The following is a 20,918-nucleotide window of genomic DNA, read 5'->3' on the forward strand; positions in this document are numbered from 1 at the left end:
TGTTGTCGCCAGTGGTCGGCGGAAGGTGCACGTGCCCGTTGACCTGGGACCGGACCGCAGCGACGCACGGATGCACGCCAAGACCGTAGGATCCTACGCACTGCCGTAGGGGACCGCATCGCCACTTCCCAGTAAATTAGGGACACTGTTGCTCCTGGGGTATCGGCGATGGCCATTCGCAACCGTCTCCATGAAGCTGGGCTACGGTCCCGCACACCGTTAGGCCGTCTTCCGCTCACGCCCCAACATCGTGCAGCCCGCCTCCAGTGGTGTCGCGACAGGCGTGAATGGAGGGACGAATGGAGACGTGTCGTCTTCAGCGATGAGAGTCGCTTCTGCCTTGGTGCCAATGATGGTCGTATGCGTGGTTGGCGCCGTGCAGGTGAGCGCCACAATCAGGACTGCACACGACCGAGGCACACAGGGCCAACACCCGGCATCATGGTGTGGGGAGCGATCTCCTACACTGGCCGTACACCACTGGTGATCGTCGAGGGGACACTGAATAGTGCACGGTACATCCAAACCGTCATCGAACCCATCGTTCTACCATTTCTAGACCGGCAAGGGAACTTGCTGTTCCAACAGGACAATGCACGTCCGCATGTATCCCGTGCCACCCAACGTGCTCTAGAAGGTGTAAGTCAACTACCCTGGCCAGCAAGATCTCCGGATCTGTCCCCCATTGAGCATGTTTGGGACTGGATGAAGCGTCGTCTCACGCGGTCTGCACGTCCAGCACGAACGCTGGTCCAACTGAGGCGCCAGGTGGAAATGGCATGGCAAGCCATTCCACAGGACTACATCCAGCATCTCTACGATCGTCTCCATGGGAGAATAGCAGCCTGCATTGCTGCGAAAGGTGGATATACACTGTACTAGTGCCGACATTGTGCATGCTCTGTTGCCTGTGTCTATGTGCCTGTGGTTCTGTCAGTGTGATCATGTGATGTATCTGACCCCAGGAATGTGTCAATAAAGTTTCCCCTTCCTGGGACAATGAATTCACGGTGTTCTTATTTCAATTTCCAGGATTGTAGAATCGACACATACCGGACGTTTAAAAAGTCTGAAGCAAGAATTTTTCACCATTTTCCATTGTAAATTCCGCATTTCTCCAAACGAGACTGGCTGAAAGAATGTGTGGTGTCACCGCCAGACACCACACTTGCTAGGTGGTAGCCTTTAAATCGGCCGCGGTCCGCTAGTATACGACGGACCCGCGTGTCGCCACTGTCAGTGATTGCAGACCGAGCGCCGCCACACGGCAGGTCTAGAGAGACGTCCTAGCACTCGCCCCAGTTGTACAGCCGACTTTGCTAGCGAAGCTACACTGACAAATGCGCTCTCGTTTGCCGAGACGATAGTTAGCATAGCCTTCAGCTACGTCATTTGCTACGACCTAGCAAGGCGCCATCACCAGTTTATATTGAGATTATAAATCATGTATCACCAAGAGCGATGTTCTCCAATTATGGATTAAAGTTAAGTATTATACACTCCTGGAAATTGAAATAAGAACACCGTGAATTCATTGTCCCAGGAAGGGGAAACTTTATTGACACATTCCTGGGGTCAGATACATCACATGATCACACTGACAGAACCACAGGCACATAGACACAGGCAACAGAGCATGCACAATGTCGGCACTAGTACAGTGTATATCCACCTTTCGCACCAATGCAGGCTGCTATTCTCCCATGGAGACGATCGTAGAGATGCTGGATGTAGTCCTGTGGAACGGCTTGCCATGCCATTTCCACCTGGCGCCTCAGTTGGACCAGCGTTCGTGCTGGACGTGCAGACCGCGTGAGACGACGCTTCATCCAGTCCCAAACATGCTCAATCGGGGACAGATTCGGAGATCTTGCTGGCCAGGGTAGTTGACTTACACCTTCTAGAGCACGTTGGGTGGCACGGGATACATGCGGACGTGCATTGTCCTGTTGCAACAGCAAGTTCCCTTGCCGGTCTAGGAATGGTAGAACGATGGGTTCGATGACGGTTTGGATGTACCGTGCACTATTCAGTGTCCCCTCGATGATCACCAGTGGTGTACGGCCAGTGTAGGAGATCGCTCCCCACACCATGATGCCGGGTGTTGGCCCTGTGTGCCTCGGTCGTATGCAGTCCTGATTGTGGCGCTCACCTGCACGGCGCCAAACACGCATACGACCATCATTGGCACCAAGGCAGAAGCGACTCTCATCGCTGAAGACGACACGTCTCCATTCGTCCCTCCATTCACGCCTGTCGCGACACCACTGGAGGCGGGCTGCACGATGTTGGGGCGTGAGCGGAAGACGGCCTAACGGTGTGCGGGACCGTAACCCAGCTTCATGGAGACGGTTGCGAATGGTCCTCGCCGATACCCCAGGAGCAACAGTGTCCCTAATTTGCTGGGAAGTGGCGGTGCGGTCCCCTACGGCACTGCGTAGGATCCTACGGTCTTGGCGTGCATCCGTGCGTCGCTGCGGTCCGGTCCCAGGTCGACGGGCACGTGCACCTTCCGCCGACCACTGGCGACAACATCGATGTACTGTGGAGACCTCACGCCCCACGTGTTGAGCAATTCGGCGGTACGTCCACCCGGCCTCTCGCATGCCCACTATACGCCCTCGCTCAAAGTCCGTCAACTGCACATACGGTTCACGTCCACGCTGTCGCGGCATGCTACCAGTGTTAAAGACTGCGATGGAGCTCCGTATGCCACGGCAAACTGGCTGACACTGACGGCGGCGGTGCACAAATGCTGCGCAGCTAGCGCCATTCGACGGCCAACACCGCGGTTCCTGGTGTGTCCGCTGTGCCGTGCGTGTGATCATTGCTTGTACAGCCCTCTCGCAGTGTCCGGAGCAAGTATGGTGGGTCTGACACACCGGTGTCAATGTGTTCTTTTTTCCATTTCCAGGAGTGTATCAACTACGTACTTTATTTGCTACTATACATTCCCTTAACTGTTCCAGAGCTCACGCCAGTCTGCGTGAGCTTTAACGCGGGCATTTCGGCCTCCTCTAGCAACACGGTGTTGGCTCTTCTGCCAACACATCAGAATGTGTTGCATTACTTACTGAATGGCGGTCGTATATCTGCAGCACCTGAGGGTATATAATGATAACGTTTCAAATCAATGCACTAGACGATGAAATACTGTCGTATGAGACATCCGTTAAGAGCAGGATGCAAAGTACACATTCGTCGTGGAATGAGGCGATTACACGTGAGATAGCACCCCGTTTTCAGGCCATAAGTGGCCCATCGGGGCCATCCGACTGCCGTCTCATCCACAGTTGAGGATGCGGTGAGCACACCGCTCTCCCGGTCCTTATGACGGTTTTCTTTGACCGGAGCCGCTATTATTCGGTCGAGTAGCTCCTCAATTGGCATCACGAGGCTGAGTGCATCCCGAAAAATGGCAACAGCGCATGGCAGCTGGATGGTCACCCATCCAAGTGCCGGCCACGCCCGACAGCGCTTAACTTCGATGATCTCACGGGAACCGGTGCAGCCACTGTGGCAACGCCGTTGCCACATGTGAGATAGGTTACCTATAATCTTAGTCTGCCATCTGCGTCACGGTGATTAGTTTCGTTTGGTCGTTCCACACTAAATCATTCCGTCTGCACATTCGCTGTGTATCGTGGATGGGACTGCTACCAATCGCTTACTCATGCAATAATGGATGTGTGTGCCTCGTTATGGATTAATACGGTACACCTGTTTACGTTGGACGTCAACAGTCGGTTCCTGGACTAGCCGTGGATCTTCTGCACGTCTTCTTGTAATTCACTACAAATTTTCTAGCATTGCAACTTCACTGTATAAGTCATCCGATTATCTCCAACGCTCGTATTTCCTTCAGTAAGTGACACAACGAGTCTGTGCCTACCGCCTTCTGGAAGTCAAGTGAGGAGGCGTCAACCTGGGTACAGCTGGACGAACGGAGTGAGGTTCGTACCACGCGATCGTCGTCTTTGGAATCCACGTTGATTCCTGCAAACGAGATTACGCATTCATAACATGTGTTGCAAAATTTTACAGCAGAGTGACGTCAGCGATATAGGCCTACAGTTGCGTGTGGCCGTTCCACGACCTTCCGTGAAAACAAGAATGAGCTGCGCATTTATGTAGTCACTCCCCTTCTTCTCCTTGCTCGAACACGTTGACAGATGTGTAGGTGGTGCACATATGTTTTGGGTAGTGAGCCATTTATCGACTCGTGCTACACCTTGTGTTTGGATTGCATTGGTTTTCCTTTTCTTCCCCTGACATGTTTGTTTGATATGTTGTCTGTCATTAAGTGGCTGCTTGGTTGTCTTTTCCCTCTGCTATCGATATCTGCCTTTTTGCTTCCGGGCAACTGCTATGGAGGAAGTGAGATCTTTGACCGGTTGTAACCTCGTGTGGTGGCGCGGAAGTAGGGGCGTTGCGGGCAGAGAGTGTGGTGGACACGGGAGAGTGTGTGTGGCTCTGCAGCGCGAAGCAGGCGTGGTCGGTTGTACCGAGTCGCCACGTGATGTATGTCGGTTGTGTGTAACGAGCGGATCGAGTTGACGGAAGAGCTCCCCGCGTGTTGGTTGTATACGGAGTCGCCCCACGAGTAGTTGCTGTTCATTTCGCCTTGGTGGGACGTTAACAAGCTTCTTTAAGTCCTACGTTTCAACACTGGGGTTTAAAAGGAGACACCTAACATGAAGGAGCGGTCACTACCCGTCAACGTTGCAGAGAAGATGTGAACTCCGGTGATACCGAGCGAGGTGGCGCAGTGGTTAGACACTGGACTCGCATTCGGGAGGACGACGGTTCAATCCCGCGTCCGGCCATCCTGATTTAGGTTTTCCGTGATTTCCCTAACTCACTCCAGGCAAATGCCGGGATGGTTCCTCTGAAAGGGCACGGCCGACTTCCTTCCCCATCCTTCCCTAATCCGATGAGACCGATGACCACGCTGTCTGGTCTCCTTCCCCAAACCAACCAACCAACCAACCAACTCCGGTGACAGAGCGTGTTGTCGCGTGACCGTGACGTGTTGGGTACGCTGGCGACGCGTGCGCGGTCGAATGTGTGGATCCTTGCCATCGGAGGTCGTGTACTGCCTGTTCGAGCATAACTGCAAGTTAAGTTCGTGGAAGGTTTAATCATTAAGTAATAAATTTGTGTAACCAGCGTCTTGTCTGCCTTGTGGCCTCCGGCGACCGGGTGTCCTCTCCCTGGCACCAGTATAAGTGAAGACAGTGATCTTTCCTCCTCCTCTCGTTACTGCCCGATGGGAGGCTTAGTTTTGGCAGTTTAATTGTTTCGCTATTCTGTCGTGGGTTATGAGTAAATTCATGCTTCTTGTTGGTTGATCATGTGGTCGCTCATTCAGGACTGTGTGGTGTAATGTTTCCATGCACGAGGTTATCTCTAATTCTGTCAGCAAGTTAAGCCATCTTATAACAAGTTTTCACTGGCTAAGAGTCGGTGCAGTGACCAGCCTGAGAGTGGCAAATGTGTTTACGGGCGTATTTAAATTGGTCAGTATTCTGTCTAGCCTGAGCATCCCTGAGTGGGTGATTTGTGGCCGCCTTACACAGGTCCGTCATGTCTGTTACGTTCCGATGATATTCCAGGACACTTTTGTTTAAATTTTCTTTAAATTCCTCCAAGTTTGTAAATTCCTCTTGTTGCCATTAATCGTGTGTTTGCTGAGACCTGTTTAATTTTTTTTTAATGGCGGTGTTGGTAGTTTCACTACTTCACCGTACCTTATTAACAATGTTCTGTATTTACTTGGGTAGCCTGTTTACTAATGTTATTTAATTTTTTTTAATTGTTGTATTGCTATACATTACTTTGATTGCCATAAGGGGCGTGTTTTAAGAGGTTATTGCCGTACTGCTAGCTTCTGTGTGTTTTTTTTTTAATTTTAAATTGTTGTATTGCTATATATTACTTGATTGCCGTTAGCGGCGTGTTTAAAAGGCTGTTTATTGCCTTACTGCTAGTTTCTGTAACATACGAATAAAACATTTGTGAAAGTCGCAACTCGACAGTAAACTACTAGAAATTTAGCCCCGTTTCCCAACTTGTGGTGTGGCTTTTAGTAACCGTAACCACTGTGTGTGTCAGGTAGTTGACGAGGTTACTCACTGTGAAGAGCTCCACTTGCGTGTCGGGTCCGATGTCGCGGTCTCCAAAGTAGAAGCACTGAATCTCCTCGGCCACGTCGTCCCTGTCCGCTTCAGGGCAGCGCAGGTTGGTGGGGATCAGCAGGCGGGGGTTCTTAGCGTAGCTGGATTCGCGGACCGTGTCACGTACGACCTCTGTACGCAGAAACGCATGTTAATCGGAGCAGAAACAACACTTACTCGTCAGACAGAAGGGCATTTTTCAGTACTGCCGATAGACGTACAGCGGGTGGAGAAAAGTATGAAAATACAAAAACAAGACACATCACCGTTTCTAATAAGGTATGGCCACGCCAAAAATTTTGAAACCACTTATAAACTGTTCTAATCAAAGGTGCAGAGTCACGGTAATGTTTATCAAGCTTCTCTTTAGTCGCCTGAGGCGTTTTGCCGTTCATAAAGTAATGTTTAACCACCACACGAAATTCGTTTTCGTCAATTTTTTGACAGTCACTCGACTTCCTTGATTCACACGAATGCCAAACACAAAGAAATACACCAATATGGCTGAAACTTGGTGTGCGTTCTTTCCAAAGATGTTACTAACTAAACATGACTTTGCACGGACTTTTCAAACGCCCCTCGTAGTTATATTCTTACTTCATTGTGCTTACAGTGTCGGACCATACTGCCTAGAAGAAAATTGTACTTACAGAGGAAATGTGTGTTGACATCCCCGAGCAAGGACGTAACCAAACGGGGGTTCAGGGGGTCCAGACCCCCTGTCACCTAAATGAAATTACACACGATCTAGTTGGTATGTGTGGTGTCACCACCAGACACCACACTTGCTAGGTGGTAGCCTTTAAATCGGCCGCGGTCCGTTAGTATACGTCGGACCCGCGTGTCGCTACTATCAGTGATTGCAGACAGAGCACCGCCACACGGCAGGTCTAGAGAGACTTCCTAGCACTCTTCCCCAGTTGTAGAGCCGACTTTGCTAGCGATGGTTCACTGACAAAGTACGCTCTCATTTGCCGAGACGATAGTTAGCATAGCCTTCATCTACGTCATTTGCTACGACCTAGGAAGGCGCCATTACCAGTTACTATTGATATTATGAATAATGTACCATCAAGAGCGACGTTCACCATTTATGGATTAAAGTTAAGTATTCCAACAGCTACGACCTTTTTTGCTAAAGTCTAACTTCCTTGTCCAGTTCCAGACCTCACGCCAGCCTGCGTGAGCTTAAACGCGTGCCTTTCGGCTTCCTGTCATAGTGGGTTGGCTGTCCTGCCAATCCACAACAGTTGGCGACGAGGCCAATTCGCATTCGTAACTATACTGCCCTGATTTACTTGTGTAATGGCTTCGCCACAAACTGTTGTGTCACCGCCAGACACCACACTTGCTAGGTGGTAGCCTTTAAATCGGCCGCGGTCCATTAGTATACGCCGGACCCGCGTGTCGCAATTGTCAGTGATTGCAGACCGAACGCCGCCACACGCCAGGTCTAGAGAGACTGACTAGCACTCGCCCCAGTTGTACAGCCGACTTTGCTAGCGATGCTACACTGACCAATACGCTCTCATTTGCCGAGACAATAGTTAGCATAGCCTTCAGCTACGTCATTTGCTATGACCTAGCAAGGCGCCATAGCATTTGATAATTAATATTGTGAAGCTTGTCCAGTAACAAGAGATGTACACCAATTGTGGATTAAAGTTAAGTATTATATCAACAACATACTTTATTTGCTACTATTAATTCCCTTAACTGTTCCAGACCCCACGCCAGTCAGCATGTAATTAAACGCGTGCATTTCGGCCTCCTCTAGCACACAGTGTTGGCTCTTATGCCAACACTTCACAATCTCCAGATGTACTGTCCGAATTTTATCGCTTACAGAACCAGCAGACGCAGGCCTTACTGGATGCCCTTGGACAGCTCATCCAGGGTCAACGTGCAATGCAAAACGATGCCGCAGCCGCCGCTCTACTGCTCACGCAGCCACAACACGAAGTTGCACCAACTTTTCGTCCTTTAGATGCTGCACTGGAAAGCTGGACGGAGTGGTCACGCAAATTTGGATTCCATCTCGCCGCCTACAGAATTCAAGGTAACAAGCGGCAGCCTTTCTTATTATGTTCTGTCGGCGTGTCCACGTACCGTGTGATAGTCAAATTGTTTCCCCAACGCGACATAGCAACTCTGTCCTACGAAGAAAATTTGTCTGCATTAGATGTGTATTTCAAAGAATCAGTCAATGTAGTTGCAAAATGGTATACCTTCTTTCGTACAAAACGTATGGCCGGACAGACTAATCGGGAGTGGGTTGCAACCTTGCAAGGCCTTACTCGGGATTGTGCTTTTGAGTGTCAATGTGGACTCCCTTATTCAGGTACTATGGTACATGATGCAATTGCACAGAACGTTTCTGATGTTCGTATATGGGAACAGATTTTGAAACTAGTCAATCTCTTCCTTCAACAAGTGATGGACATATTGGAACGGCAGGACACACTTGACTTTGCTCAGGAATCATTAGAAACTTCGCCACCTGTGTGTCAGGTTAACCGACCCGCCGGGCGAGCTGCACGGAACAGTAAACTGTCCTCGCGCCCGGCCGCGCCAAAGCCGCCTGGCTCTCAGCCACGTGTACTGCGCCAGCAAGCAACTGCAGTGAAATCATGCCCGCGGTGTGCTACTAGACATTCGCGTGAGAATTGCCTGTCACACCAAGCTATTTGCTTTTTCTGTAATAAAAAAGGACATGTTCAAAGTGTTTGCCAGAAAAAGCTCTGATCGGAAGCTCAAAACCATTCCAGGCCCTTTGCTTCGCGCCAGAATCGGAATCGAACCAAGGATCTACATCTACATCTATACTCCACGAGCCACCTTACGGTGTGTGGCGGAGGGTACTTATTGTACCACTATCTGATTCCCCCTTCCCTGTTCCATTCACGAATTGTGCGTGGGAAGAACGACTGCTTGTAAGTCTCCGTATTTGCTCTAATTTCTCGGATCTTTTCGTTGTGATCATTACGCGAGATATATGTGGGCGGTAGTAATATGTTGCCCATCTCTTCCCGGAATGTGCTCTCTCGTAATTTCGATAATAAACCTCTCCGTATTGCGTAACGCCTTTCTTGAAGTGTCCGCCACTGGAGCTTGTTCAGCATCTCCGTAACGCTCTCGCGCTGACTAAATGTCCCCATGACGAATCGCGCTGCTTTTCGCTGGATCATGTCTATCTCTTCTATTAATCCAACCTGGTAAGGGTCCCATACTGATGAGCAATACTCAAGAATCGGACGAACAAGCGTTTTGTAAGCTACTTCTTTCGTCGATGAGTCACATTTTCTTAGAATTCTTCCTATGAATCTCAACCTGGCGCCTGATTTTCCCACTATTTGTTTTATGTGATCATTCCACTTCAGATCGCTCCGGATAGTAACTCCTAAGTATTTTACGGTCGTTACCGCTTCCAATGATTTACCACCTATGGCATAATCGTACTGGAATGGATTTCTGCCCCTATTTATGCGCATTATATTACATTTATCTACGTTTAGGGAAAGCTGCCAGCTGTCGCACCATGCATTAATCCTCTGCAGGTCCTCCTGGAGTACGTACGAGTCTTCTGATGTTGCTACTTTCTTGTAGACAACCGTGTCATCTGCAAATAGCCTCACGGAGCTAACGATGTTGTCAACTAAGTCATTTATGTATATTGTAAACAATAAAGGTCCTATCACGCTTCCCTGCGGTACTCCCGAAATTACCTCTACATCTGCAGATTTTGAACCGTTAAGAATGACATGTTGTGTTCTTTCTTCTAGGAAATCCTGAATCCAATCACAAACCTGGTCCGATATTCCGTAAGCTCGTATTTTTTTCACTAAACGTAAGTGCGGAACCGTATCAAATGCCTTCCTGAAGTCCAGGAATACGGCATCAATCTGCTCGCCAGTGTCTATGGCACTGTGAATTTCTTGGGCAAATAGGGCGAGCTGAGTTTCACATGATCTCTGTTTGCGGAATCCATGTTGGTTATGATGAAGGAGATTTGTATTATCTAAGAACGTCATAATACGAGAACACAAAACATGTTCCATTATTCTACAACAGATTGACGTAAGCGAAATAGGCCTATAATTATTCGCATCTGATTTATGACCCTTCTTGAAAATGGGAACGACCTGCGCTTTCTTCCAGTCGCTAGGTACTTTACGTTCTTCCAGCGATCTACGATAAATTGCTGATAGAAAGGGGGCAAGTTCTTTAGCATAATCACTGTAGAATCTTAAGGGTATCTCGTCTGGTCCGGATGCTTTTCCGCTACTAAGTGATAGCAGTTGTTTTTCAATTCCGATATCGTTTATTTCAATATTTTCCATTTTGGCGTCCGTGCGACGGCTGAAGTCAGGGACCGTGTTACGATTTTCCGCAGTGAAACAGTTTCGGAACACTGAATTCAGTATTTCTGCCTTTCTTCGGTCGTCCTCTGTTTCGGTGCCATCGTGGTCAACGAGTGACTGAATAGGGGATTTAGATCCGCTTACCGATTTTACATATGACCAAAACTTTTTAGGGTTCTTGTTTAGATTGTTTGCCAATGTTTTATGTTCGAATTCGTTGAATGCTTCTCTCATTGCTCTCTTTACGCTCTTTTTCGCTTCGTTCAGCTTTTCCTTATCAGCTACGATTCGACTACTCTTAAACCTATGATGAAGCTTTCTTTGTTTCCGTAGTACCTTTCGTACATGATTGTTATACCACGGTGGATCTTTCCCCTCGCTTTGGACCTTAGTCGGTACGAACTTATCTAAGGCGTACTGGACGATGTTTCTGAATTTTTTCCATTTTTGTTCCACATCCTCTTCCTCAGAAATGAACGTTTGATGGTGGTCACTCAGATATTCTGCGATTTGTGCCCTATCACTCTTGTTAAGCAAATATATTTTCCTTCCTTTCTTGGCATTTCTTATTACACTTGTAGTCATTGATGCAACCACTGACTTATGATCACTGATACCCTCTTCTACATTCACGGAGTCGAAAAGTTCCGGTCTATTTGTTGCTATGAGGTCTAAAACGTTAGCTTCACGAGTTGGTTCTCTAACTATCTGCTCGAAGTAATTCTCGGACAAGGCAGTCAGGATAATGTCACAAGAGTCTCTGTCCCTGGCTCCAGTTCTGATTGTGTGACTACCCATTCTATACCTGGTAGATTGAAGTCTCCCCCTATTACAATAGTATGATCACGAAACTTCTTCACGACGTTCTGCAGGTTCTCTCTGAGGCGCTCAACTACCACGGTTGCTGATGCAGGTGGTCTATAGAAGCATCCGACTATCATATCTGACCCACCTTTGATACTTAACTTAACCCAGATTATTTCACATTCGCATTCGCTAATAACTTCACTGGATATTATTGAATTCTTTACTGCTATAAATACTCCTCCACCATTGGCGTTTATCCTATCCTTGCGGTATATATTCCATTCTGTGTCTAGGATTTCGTTACTGTTCACTTCCGGTTTTAACCAACTTTCTGTTCCTAATATTATATGCGCACTATTTCCGTCAATAAGAGATACTAATTCAGGAACCTTGCCCTGGATACTCCTGCAGTTTACCAATATTACGTTAACTTTTCCTGTTTTTGGTCTCTGAGGACGGACGTTCTTTATCAACGATGATAATGTCCTCTCTGGTAAGCCGTCAGGTATTTTATCGTTTCGCCCAAGGGGGGGTCCCTCTAACCTAAAAAACCCCCGCGTGCACGCCACACGTACTCTGCTACCCTAGTAGCTGCTTCCGGTGTGTAGTGCACGCCTGACCTGTCTAGGGGAGCCCTACAGTTCTCCACCCAATAACGGAGGTCGATGAATTTGCAACCATTATAGTCGCAGAGTCGTCTGAGCCTCTGGTTTAGACCCTCCACACGGCTCCAAACCAGAGGACCGCGATCGACTCTGGGCACTATGCTGCAGATATTAAGCTCAGCTTGCACTCCGCGTGCGATGCTGGTTGTCTTCACCAAATCAGCCAGCCGCCGGAAGGAACCAAGGATGGCCTCAGAACCCAAGCGGCAGGCGTCATTCGTTCCGACATGTGCTACTATCAGCAGCCGGTCACACCCAGTGCGTTCAATAGCTGCCGGAAGGGCCTCCTCCACATTACGGACGAGACCCCCCGGCAAGCACACCGAGTGCACACTGGCATTCTTCCCCGACCTACCCGCTATTTTCCTGAGGGGCTCCATAACCCGCCTAACGTTGGAGCTCCCTATAACTAATAGGCCCGCCCTCTGTGACTGTCGGGACCTTGCCGGAGAATCGGCCACTGGCCCAACAGGCGAGGCATCCTGTGGTGGCTCGGAAACGATGTCATCACCACTAGGAAGCACCACGTACCTGTTGGAAAGGGGTAAGGCAGCTGCCACGCGGCCAGATCCCACCTTTGCCTTTCGGCCAGGCACGCGCGAGCCCACCACTGTCCGCCATTCACCCTGGAGTGATGGCTGACCGGTAAGATGCTCACTGCCGGAAGACGCAGCGACATCAGGGGTTCCATGTGATTCCAAGGCCACCGAAGTAGGCATAGGTCTCACCACAGTTGCCCCAACGCCACTACGAGCCGACGTGTGCGCCTCGAGCTCGATGAGCCTAACAGACAAAGCCTCCACCTGCCCCCGAAGAGTGGCCAATTCTCCTTGCGTCCGCTCACAACAACTACAGTCCATACACATGACTATGTTTACCCTACTCTATACGGTGACAAATTCCCAAGATAATCTTCTGATGAGCTACTCTGATAATCAAGAAACACTCACTGAAATACGAGACGCGAAAACTACGCTAGGTTTTCCCAGAAAAACTATTTAAAAGCTAAGCGCAGCAAATAAGTACAAAAACGCTTTATACAAACAGTACTCGCTGCTGCTGGTGCTCTCGCTCTGGCTGTCACAAGACAACTGCTGATTCAGGTGACTAGTGGCTAACGGCCGCGAAACAAACAAAAGACGGTTTTAGGGCGCTTTCTGTTCTAAACGATCAAGAAAACACTAAGAAATCTAACACGAAAACTACGTAAAGTTTTATCAAGAACTGTTAGTTACTATGCAGAGCAGATAAACACAAATAGAATCCCTTCCTTAGTGGAAGGTCGTAAACAAAATGCAAAATAAACGCTTTATACAAACAGTACTCGCTGCTGCTGGTGCTCTCGCTCTGGCTGTCACAAGACAACTGCTGATTCAAGTGACTAGTGGCTAACGGCCGCGAAACAAACAAAAGACGGTTTTAGGGCGCTTTCTGTTCTAAACGATCAAGAAAACACTAAGAAATCTAACACGAAAACTACGTAAAGTTTTATCAAGAACTGTTAGTTACTATGCAGAGCAGATAAACACAAATAGAATCCCTTCCTTAGTGGAAGGTCGTAAACAAAATGCAAAATAAACGCTTTATACAAACAGTACTCGCTGCTGCTGGTGCTCTCGCTCTGGCTGTCACAAGACAACTGCCGATTCAAGTGACTAGTGGCTAACGGCCGCGAAACAAACAAAAGACGGTTTTAGGGCGCTTTCTGTTCTAAACGATCAAGAAAACACTAAGAAATCTAACACGAAAACTACGTAAAGTTTTATCAAGAACTGTTAGTTACTATGCAGAGCAGATAAACACAAATAGAATCCCTTCCTTAGTGGAAGGTCGTAAACAAAATGCAAAATAAACGCTTTATACAAACAGTACTCGCTGCTGCTGGTGCTCTCGCTCTGGCTGTCACAAGACAACTGCCGATTCAAGTGACTAGTGGCTAACGGCCGCGAAACAAACAAAAGACGGTTTTAGGGCGCTTTCTGTTCTAAACGATCAAGAAAACACTAAGAAATCTAACACGAAAACTACGTAAAGTTTTATCAAGAACTGTTAGTTACTATGCAGAGCAGATAAGCACAAATAGAATCCCTTCCTTAGTGGAAGGTCGTAAACAAAATGCAAAATAAACGCTTTATACAAACAGTACTCGCTGCTGCTGGTGCTCTCGCTCTGGCTGTCACAAGACAGCGTATGAGCAGTGCCTTCCTCCCGCTTCTGGCTACTTGAAGCGTGGCTGTTTGCTCGCGACGCTTCGCCCATGGAAATTCATGTAGTTCATTCCACTCCGCCCAGTGCCACTCTCTCTAACAGTGACTGTGTTCGTCCCACAAATAGTGTGCGTCGACGTCGCCGGAAATCCCGTCAATCGCAAGTGATTCTGTACCAGTGTCAGTTCACGTTGCACGAGACAGTCGCTCTTGTCGTCAGCATGACAAACTTCTTGTGGAGTTGGACATTAACGGCAAAGTGATACCATTCCAGCTCGATACCGGAGCTGCAGTCTCACTGATCAATCACGACATATACAAACAGCTGGGCACACCTCCGTTGCGTGCCGCAAATGTTAAGTAGTTATTCAGGACAAGCGATCCCTGTGTTAGGACAGTGCAGCCTTCTTGCAACATACAAGGGACAAACAAAACTTGTGTCATTTTACGTCCTTCGTTCTTCTTCTGCAGTGAACTTGTTTGGTTTCGATTTATTTCAGTTGTTTAACTTGTCTATCGTAAATCAGGTCCTATCAGTGATCCAGACTGTGCCTTCAGCCAGTGTTTCTCGTCTATATGAAGAAATTGCACACATTTTTGCACCGGACCTCGGTTGCGCTAAGAACTATAAAGCACGTTTGGAACTGCAAGTAAACGCGCAACCGAAATTCTTCAAAGCGTGCAATGTTCCCCACGCATTGCGTGATGAGGTCGCAAAAACATTACACGATTTGGAATCCCAAGGTGTAATTGAACGTGTGCAGGCTTCTCTCTGGGCATCACCCTCAGTAATTTTGCACAAACCTTCCGGACAATTGAGATTTTGCGTGGACATCAAGGCAACAGTGAATCCACAATTAGTGACTACAACTTTTCCTTTACCCAGCCCGGAAGATCTTTTTGACAAACTGTGCCCGGGTAAATATTTTTCGAAGTTGGACCTAGCAGATGCGTACTTGCAAATACCGGTGGACGACGAATCCCAGCGCGTTTTGGTGGTTAACACGCATCTTGGTTTGTATCGATTCAAACGACTGCCATTTGGGTGTGCATCCGCCCTGCATTGTTTCAGCAATATCTGCAAACTGTTTGTGCGTCGGTCCCTACTGCAGCAAACTATCTGGACGATATTGTGATCTCCAGAAAGACGGAAGAAGAACATTTAGCCAATCTCCGAACATTATTTCACGTCTTGCGACACAATGGTCTTCGCTTGCGGAAGGACAAATGTGTGTTTTTTGCTCGTGATTTGCCATATCTGGGACATGTACTCAATGCCCAAGGCATACATCCCAGTCCCGAGCACCTCCGTGCCATACAAGACTTGCCATCGCCGCAGAATTTGAAGCAGCTACAGAGTGTGCTGGGAAAAATTAATTATTATCATCGCTATGTGCGCCACGCCTCTTCCATTTCAGCTCCGCTTCATCGCTTGCGCCGTAAAGGTGTTCCGTTCGTCTGGACGACAGAATGTGAACGCGCTTTTCGCCAGTTGAAATCGGCGTTGCTTTCCAATACTTGCCTTACGCCATTCGATCCCCGGAAGCCCCTTTTGTTGATGGTGGATGCATCGGATTTCGGGATCGCTGCTGTGCTTGCGCACAAAGATGGATCGCACGATCGCCCTATTGCCTTTGCGTCCAAATTGCTGTCGTCTGCGCAAAGACATTATTCACAGATCGAGAAAGAAGCTTTGGCTCTCGTATTTGGTGTTACAAAGTTTCACGATTTCTTGTATGGTCGTCACTTTACCATCATCACAGACCACAACCCTTTGACATCGCTTTTTCATCCGACCAAGCCTGTACCTCCACGTACAGCGCAGAAATTCATTCGCTGGTCTATTTTCCTCTCGCAGTACCGATACGATATCTTGGATCGGTCCGCTGCTAAGCACGGAAACGCCGATGCGTTGTCCCGTTTGCCTGTTGCTGAGGATAGAGCATTCGATTCCTCCGAACTTGCTTGCATGTTCATTGATTCGGAAACCGATGACGTGGTCGAATCGTTTCCGATTGATTTTCGTCGTGTAGCTACAGCCAGAGCTGCCGACCCTTTCCTTGCTACCGTTCTACGTTTTGTTGCTACGCAATGGCCCATGTCAAAATCACGGATCGGGGATCCGTTGGTTCGCCGATTTTTTACTTTTTGTATGACGTGGTGTTTTGCTGTTGCGTTCTGATAATGATCAGTCCAGGGTCGTGGTACCACGTTCGTTACAGTCCTCTGTCTTACAGCATCTCCACCAAGGACATTGGGGTATAGTGATAACGAAACAACTTGCTCGTCAGCACTGTACTTGGTTCGGAAACGGTGCCTCTGAACGATTGGTCAGGACTTTCAAGTCACAGATGTTGAAGTTGAAAGAGTCGCATTCTCGGGAGGACGCGTTATTGCTCTTTCTGTCCTCGTATCTCTCTCAGCCCCGAGATGGTCGCTCGCCGGCTGAGTTGCTCCACGGTCGCCCTCATCGCACCTCGATGTCTTTGCTCTATCCGCCGCATCAGGTTCCTGTGCAGCGGCAGACACCTGCTTTTGCCCCAGGCGACGTTGTCTACTACCGCAACTATCGAGGTTCATGGCGTTGGCTCGCAGGGCGCATTCTTCGCTGCCTCGGCTGCGCTATGTATCTGGTTTCGGGGGCCTCTGGTGAGGTGCGTCGGCATCTCAATCAGCTGCGCCTCTGTCGTCGCACGGGATCTGCCGCTCCCCGTCTGCTTTCGGCGACGGTGCCGTCCGGTCAGTGCCCTGGGGACCCATCTACTGGCTCGCCTCAGCCCCAGGTGTTACCGACGCTGCCCTCCATTTTGGCCCATGGCGACGCGCCGCTGCCGCCGCCGCCGCCGCCGCCGCCGCCGCCGCCGCCTGTTTTCCCGCCGGCGACGCCCGCAGTGGACGCGTCGCTGCAACCGCCGGGCGCCTCCCTGGGTCACGCGCCGCCGATCGCTTCCCGTGACCAGTTGTCCTCAGGCATGGAACTCTTGCCCGCTACGGACCATATGTCGTCTTCGCCCGTCGGGTGCTCTGGCCCGATGGATGTCGACCCTTCGGCCCCTCCTGTCTCTCTACGGGCGCATACACCGCATGTTGGCGTGCACCCTGAAGCAGGTTTTCAGGCGTTCCCTAGCTCCCCTCGGGCCGAATAGCACGGTGCGGGTGGCACAGCCTCGCCTGTTGTTAGGCTCCCCACCTCGTCGCATACGCCAACATGGGGTCCTCTCCACGGCGGACGGAAGCCTTATAACACAACCGCGGGGGAGGAATGTGATGTCACCCCCAGACACCACACTTGCTAGGGGGTAGCCTTTAAATCGGCCGCGGTCCGTTAGTATACGTCGGACCCGCGTGTCGCCACTATCAGTGATTGAAGACCGAGCGCCGCCACAAGGCAGGTCTAGAGAGACTTCCTAGCACTCGTCCCCAGTTGTAGAGCCGACTTTGCTAGCGATGGTTCACTGACAAAGTACGCTCTCATTTGCCGAGACGATAGTTAGCATAGCCTTCAGCTACGTCATTTGCTACGACCTAGGAAGGCGCCATTACCAGTTACTATTGATGCTGGAAAACATGTACCGTCAAGAGCTATGTTCACCAATTATGGATTAAAGTTAATTATTCCAACAGCTACGATCTTTTTTGCTGAAGTCTAACTCCCTTGTCCAGTTCCAGACCTCACGCCAGCCTGCATGAGCTTAAACGCGTGCCTTTCGGCTTCCTGTCATAGTGGGTTGGCTGTCTTGCCAATCCACAACAGTATGTAGAGAAATTAAAAGATATTTTAACTTTTAATCACACGACAGAAAAGAGATACACACTATCGACAGTCAGCAAGGCCATCGACAGATTTAAACTATCCGTGTATCGATACCACTATCGACTACCGCCCACTCCCATCCCTACTTTAGCTTAGACCAACTACTCTACGTTGCTGGCATTATCTGAGCTTAGTTGTTGTTTTGTTGATCAGTTCATTTCTTATTTGCAGTTGAATTTAATGAACCGCCGTTCACGGTTTTTGTGCTGAGCGCTGTTGTCACAGTTTCTAATTATCGATACATTTCTAACAAGAACGAAGCGGAAAACTTCTACTAGCGTCATGGCATGTTAAAAATATGTACATACTACTATAAAAGCCTAATTACCTCTCTACAACAGTTTGATGTTAGCAATGGAATCATTATTTGGAAGCTGACAGAATTTTAGGGTTGTAATATTTCACAAGGTAAATATGATTAAGAATTATATTAAACTACAGGGTGTTACAAAAAGGTACGGCCAAATTTTCAGGAAACATTCCTCACACACAAAGAAAGAAAATATGTTATGTGGACATGTGTCCGGAAACGCTTACTTTCCATGTTAGAGCTCATTTTATTACTTCTCTTCAAATCACATTAATCATGGAATGGAAACACACAGCAACAGAACGTACCAGCGTGACTTCAAACACTTTATTACAGGAAATGTTCAAAATGTCCTCCGTTAGCGAGGATACACGCATCCAGCCTCCGTCGCATGGAATCCCTGATGCGCTGATGCAGGCCTGGAGAATGGCGTATTGTATCACAGCCGTCCACAATACGAGCACGAAGAGTCTCTACATTTGGTACCGGGGTTGCGTAGACAAGAGCTTTCAAATGCCCCCATAAATGAAAGTCAAGAGGGTTGAGGTCAGGAGAGCGTGGAGGCCATGGAATTGGTCCGCCTCTACCAATCCATCGGTCACCGAATCTGTTGTTGAGAAGCGTACGAACACTTCGACTGAAAAGTGCAGGAGCTCCATCGTGCATGAACCACATGTTGTGTCGTACTTGTAAAGGCACATGTTCTAGCAGCACAGGTAGAGTATCCCGTATGAAATCATTGTGGTGAATCGAGGAAGTACAATATATACTGACAAAATGAGCTCTAACATGGAAATTAAGCGTTTCCGGACACATGTCCATATAACATCTTTTCTTTATTCGTGTGTGAGGAATATTTCCTGAAAGATTGGCCGTACCTTTTTGTAACACCCTGTACAACCAGCGCACAAAAATACATTTGGATTTGCCATTGTCGCCGAAATTCGTACTGACCATTAAAAAATTGTTCAATATTATCTCATTAGTAGCCCAAATGGCAAAATTTTTCTCAATCTGATCATCCATACAGCGTTCAATTATGAAAACCACATACGGAGCGATGTTCAGGGGTTTGTGGATAGTGGAAGAGGTATGTCATGGCAGCACAGCCTATAGCGCATTCTAAAACATTTTTTCAGCGGGTGATTTGAATTCGTCCCCAAGCCGACTGCACCCTGTCCTCACCCCCTCCGTCCCAGCCTCACTTCTGTCAAAAATCTATTTACGTTCTTGTAATACTATAACAACTGAAGATAGCAATTATATGCACAAATAAATCTTAAAATTTACATGCATTTGTGCACTGTCAAATGACCACACAAGCAAAATTAAAAACTTCCATCTTTTATTCTGATGCATTTTATTTTTCAAAGCAAAATACAACAACCACTGTTTCCAAATTCGCACCGATTGGGGTAGCTCTGTGCGTTGAGCTGCTAACCTACAAATCCCTGGATTCAGGAAGCAAGGTGGTAGGAATCCATCTTTTGGCAACCTTGTAAATGGTTTCATGTAGTTTCCCAGTTTTGGACACAGCCAGATTCTTACTTTCCTGACAGATTCTAATTTCCCTAAAGATGCAGCCTCTGTTCTTAAATCAGATTAGTTGCATCGAAGGCGGGCCAAAGATTTCTTAACTCCCTCCAGTAAAAGCTATAAGATGAATAAATAATAATCTACGTTCTCCTCATTTAGGCTCATACGTAAGTCTGCCAGGACATTCTTTAACTCAGAAAATGATCCTTCTACATTGCAAGAAGTAGACAGTGGAAAACTGTAGTGTTTAATAATTCCAGATTCCTTCGCATTTTCACCACTATAAATTATTTCGGCTTCTATGTGGAACAGATATCTCTTAATTACAACAGCTCTGGCTGCTTCTTAGTGGTTTGGCAAAATACAGCAGTCCTAAGTAACGATATTATGTATATGCGTGGAGGAAACTCTGGGATCATTGTCCATTTGGAAAATTTGTCCATTTGTGGAAAATTTCAGAATAAATGACAAAATCCTGGCTACACTTTGCCCCGAGGCTGTCTAAAAAGTGACATAGTGAGACCTACTGTTCTCCTTGTGTGCTATTTAAAACTGCGGTTCTCAATGGAAACAGTTAACTGACCAAACTGGCACTGTGTCTTTTGCAGCAGTTCTCGGAGAACCACACTGGGACGCAAAGTTTCCAGGAAATGATGTTTCCCACCGACCAGCTTCACTGTGCAGCCGTATATCTGCAGGTAAAAGCGCTCAAACTCTGACGAAAGACCCATCTTGGTGACCATTAGCACATTTCAATTAAATAATTTATCGATTCGCAAAAATCAGGGTAAATGGCATTTTGGCTGCAGGGTTTGTCCCAGAACACTCGAGAAAAAATTTTTCCAAACGAAAAGAAGGACTAGAGCGATGCAGGTTCGATGGTGGACGGTCTTGGCTAACAAACGCTCAGTCGCATCTGAGTGGTGACGCAGTGAGAAGAGCGTTTCACCTGTTGTGTGTTTTGGTAACCCATCGAGATTCGAGATGCAGCGGTTAATCGAGCAGAGAAACATAGTAAAAATTTTGCGCCAAATTAAAAAAG

General features: G+C 48.0%; 1 protein-coding gene across 1 annotated transcript in view; it reads right to left on the reverse strand.

Moving 5' to 3' along the window:
* Positions 1–20,918, reverse strand: part of LOC124716730 (cocaine esterase-like) — a 69,488-nt gene that overhangs the window by 44,664 nt on the left and 3,906 nt on the right. The window contains exon 3 of the mRNA XM_047243274.1: positions 6,136–6,308. Within this exon, the coding sequence (XP_047099230.1) occupies positions 6,136–6,308 (173 nt within the window). The remainder of the gene's footprint in view (positions 1–6,135; positions 6,309–20,918) is intronic.

This window comes from Schistocerca piceifrons, chromosome 9 (assembly GCF_021461385.2).
Source record: "Schistocerca piceifrons isolate TAMUIC-IGC-003096 chromosome 9, iqSchPice1.1, whole genome shotgun sequence".
Taxonomy (NCBI): domain Eukaryota; kingdom Metazoa; phylum Arthropoda; class Insecta; order Orthoptera; family Acrididae; genus Schistocerca; species Schistocerca piceifrons.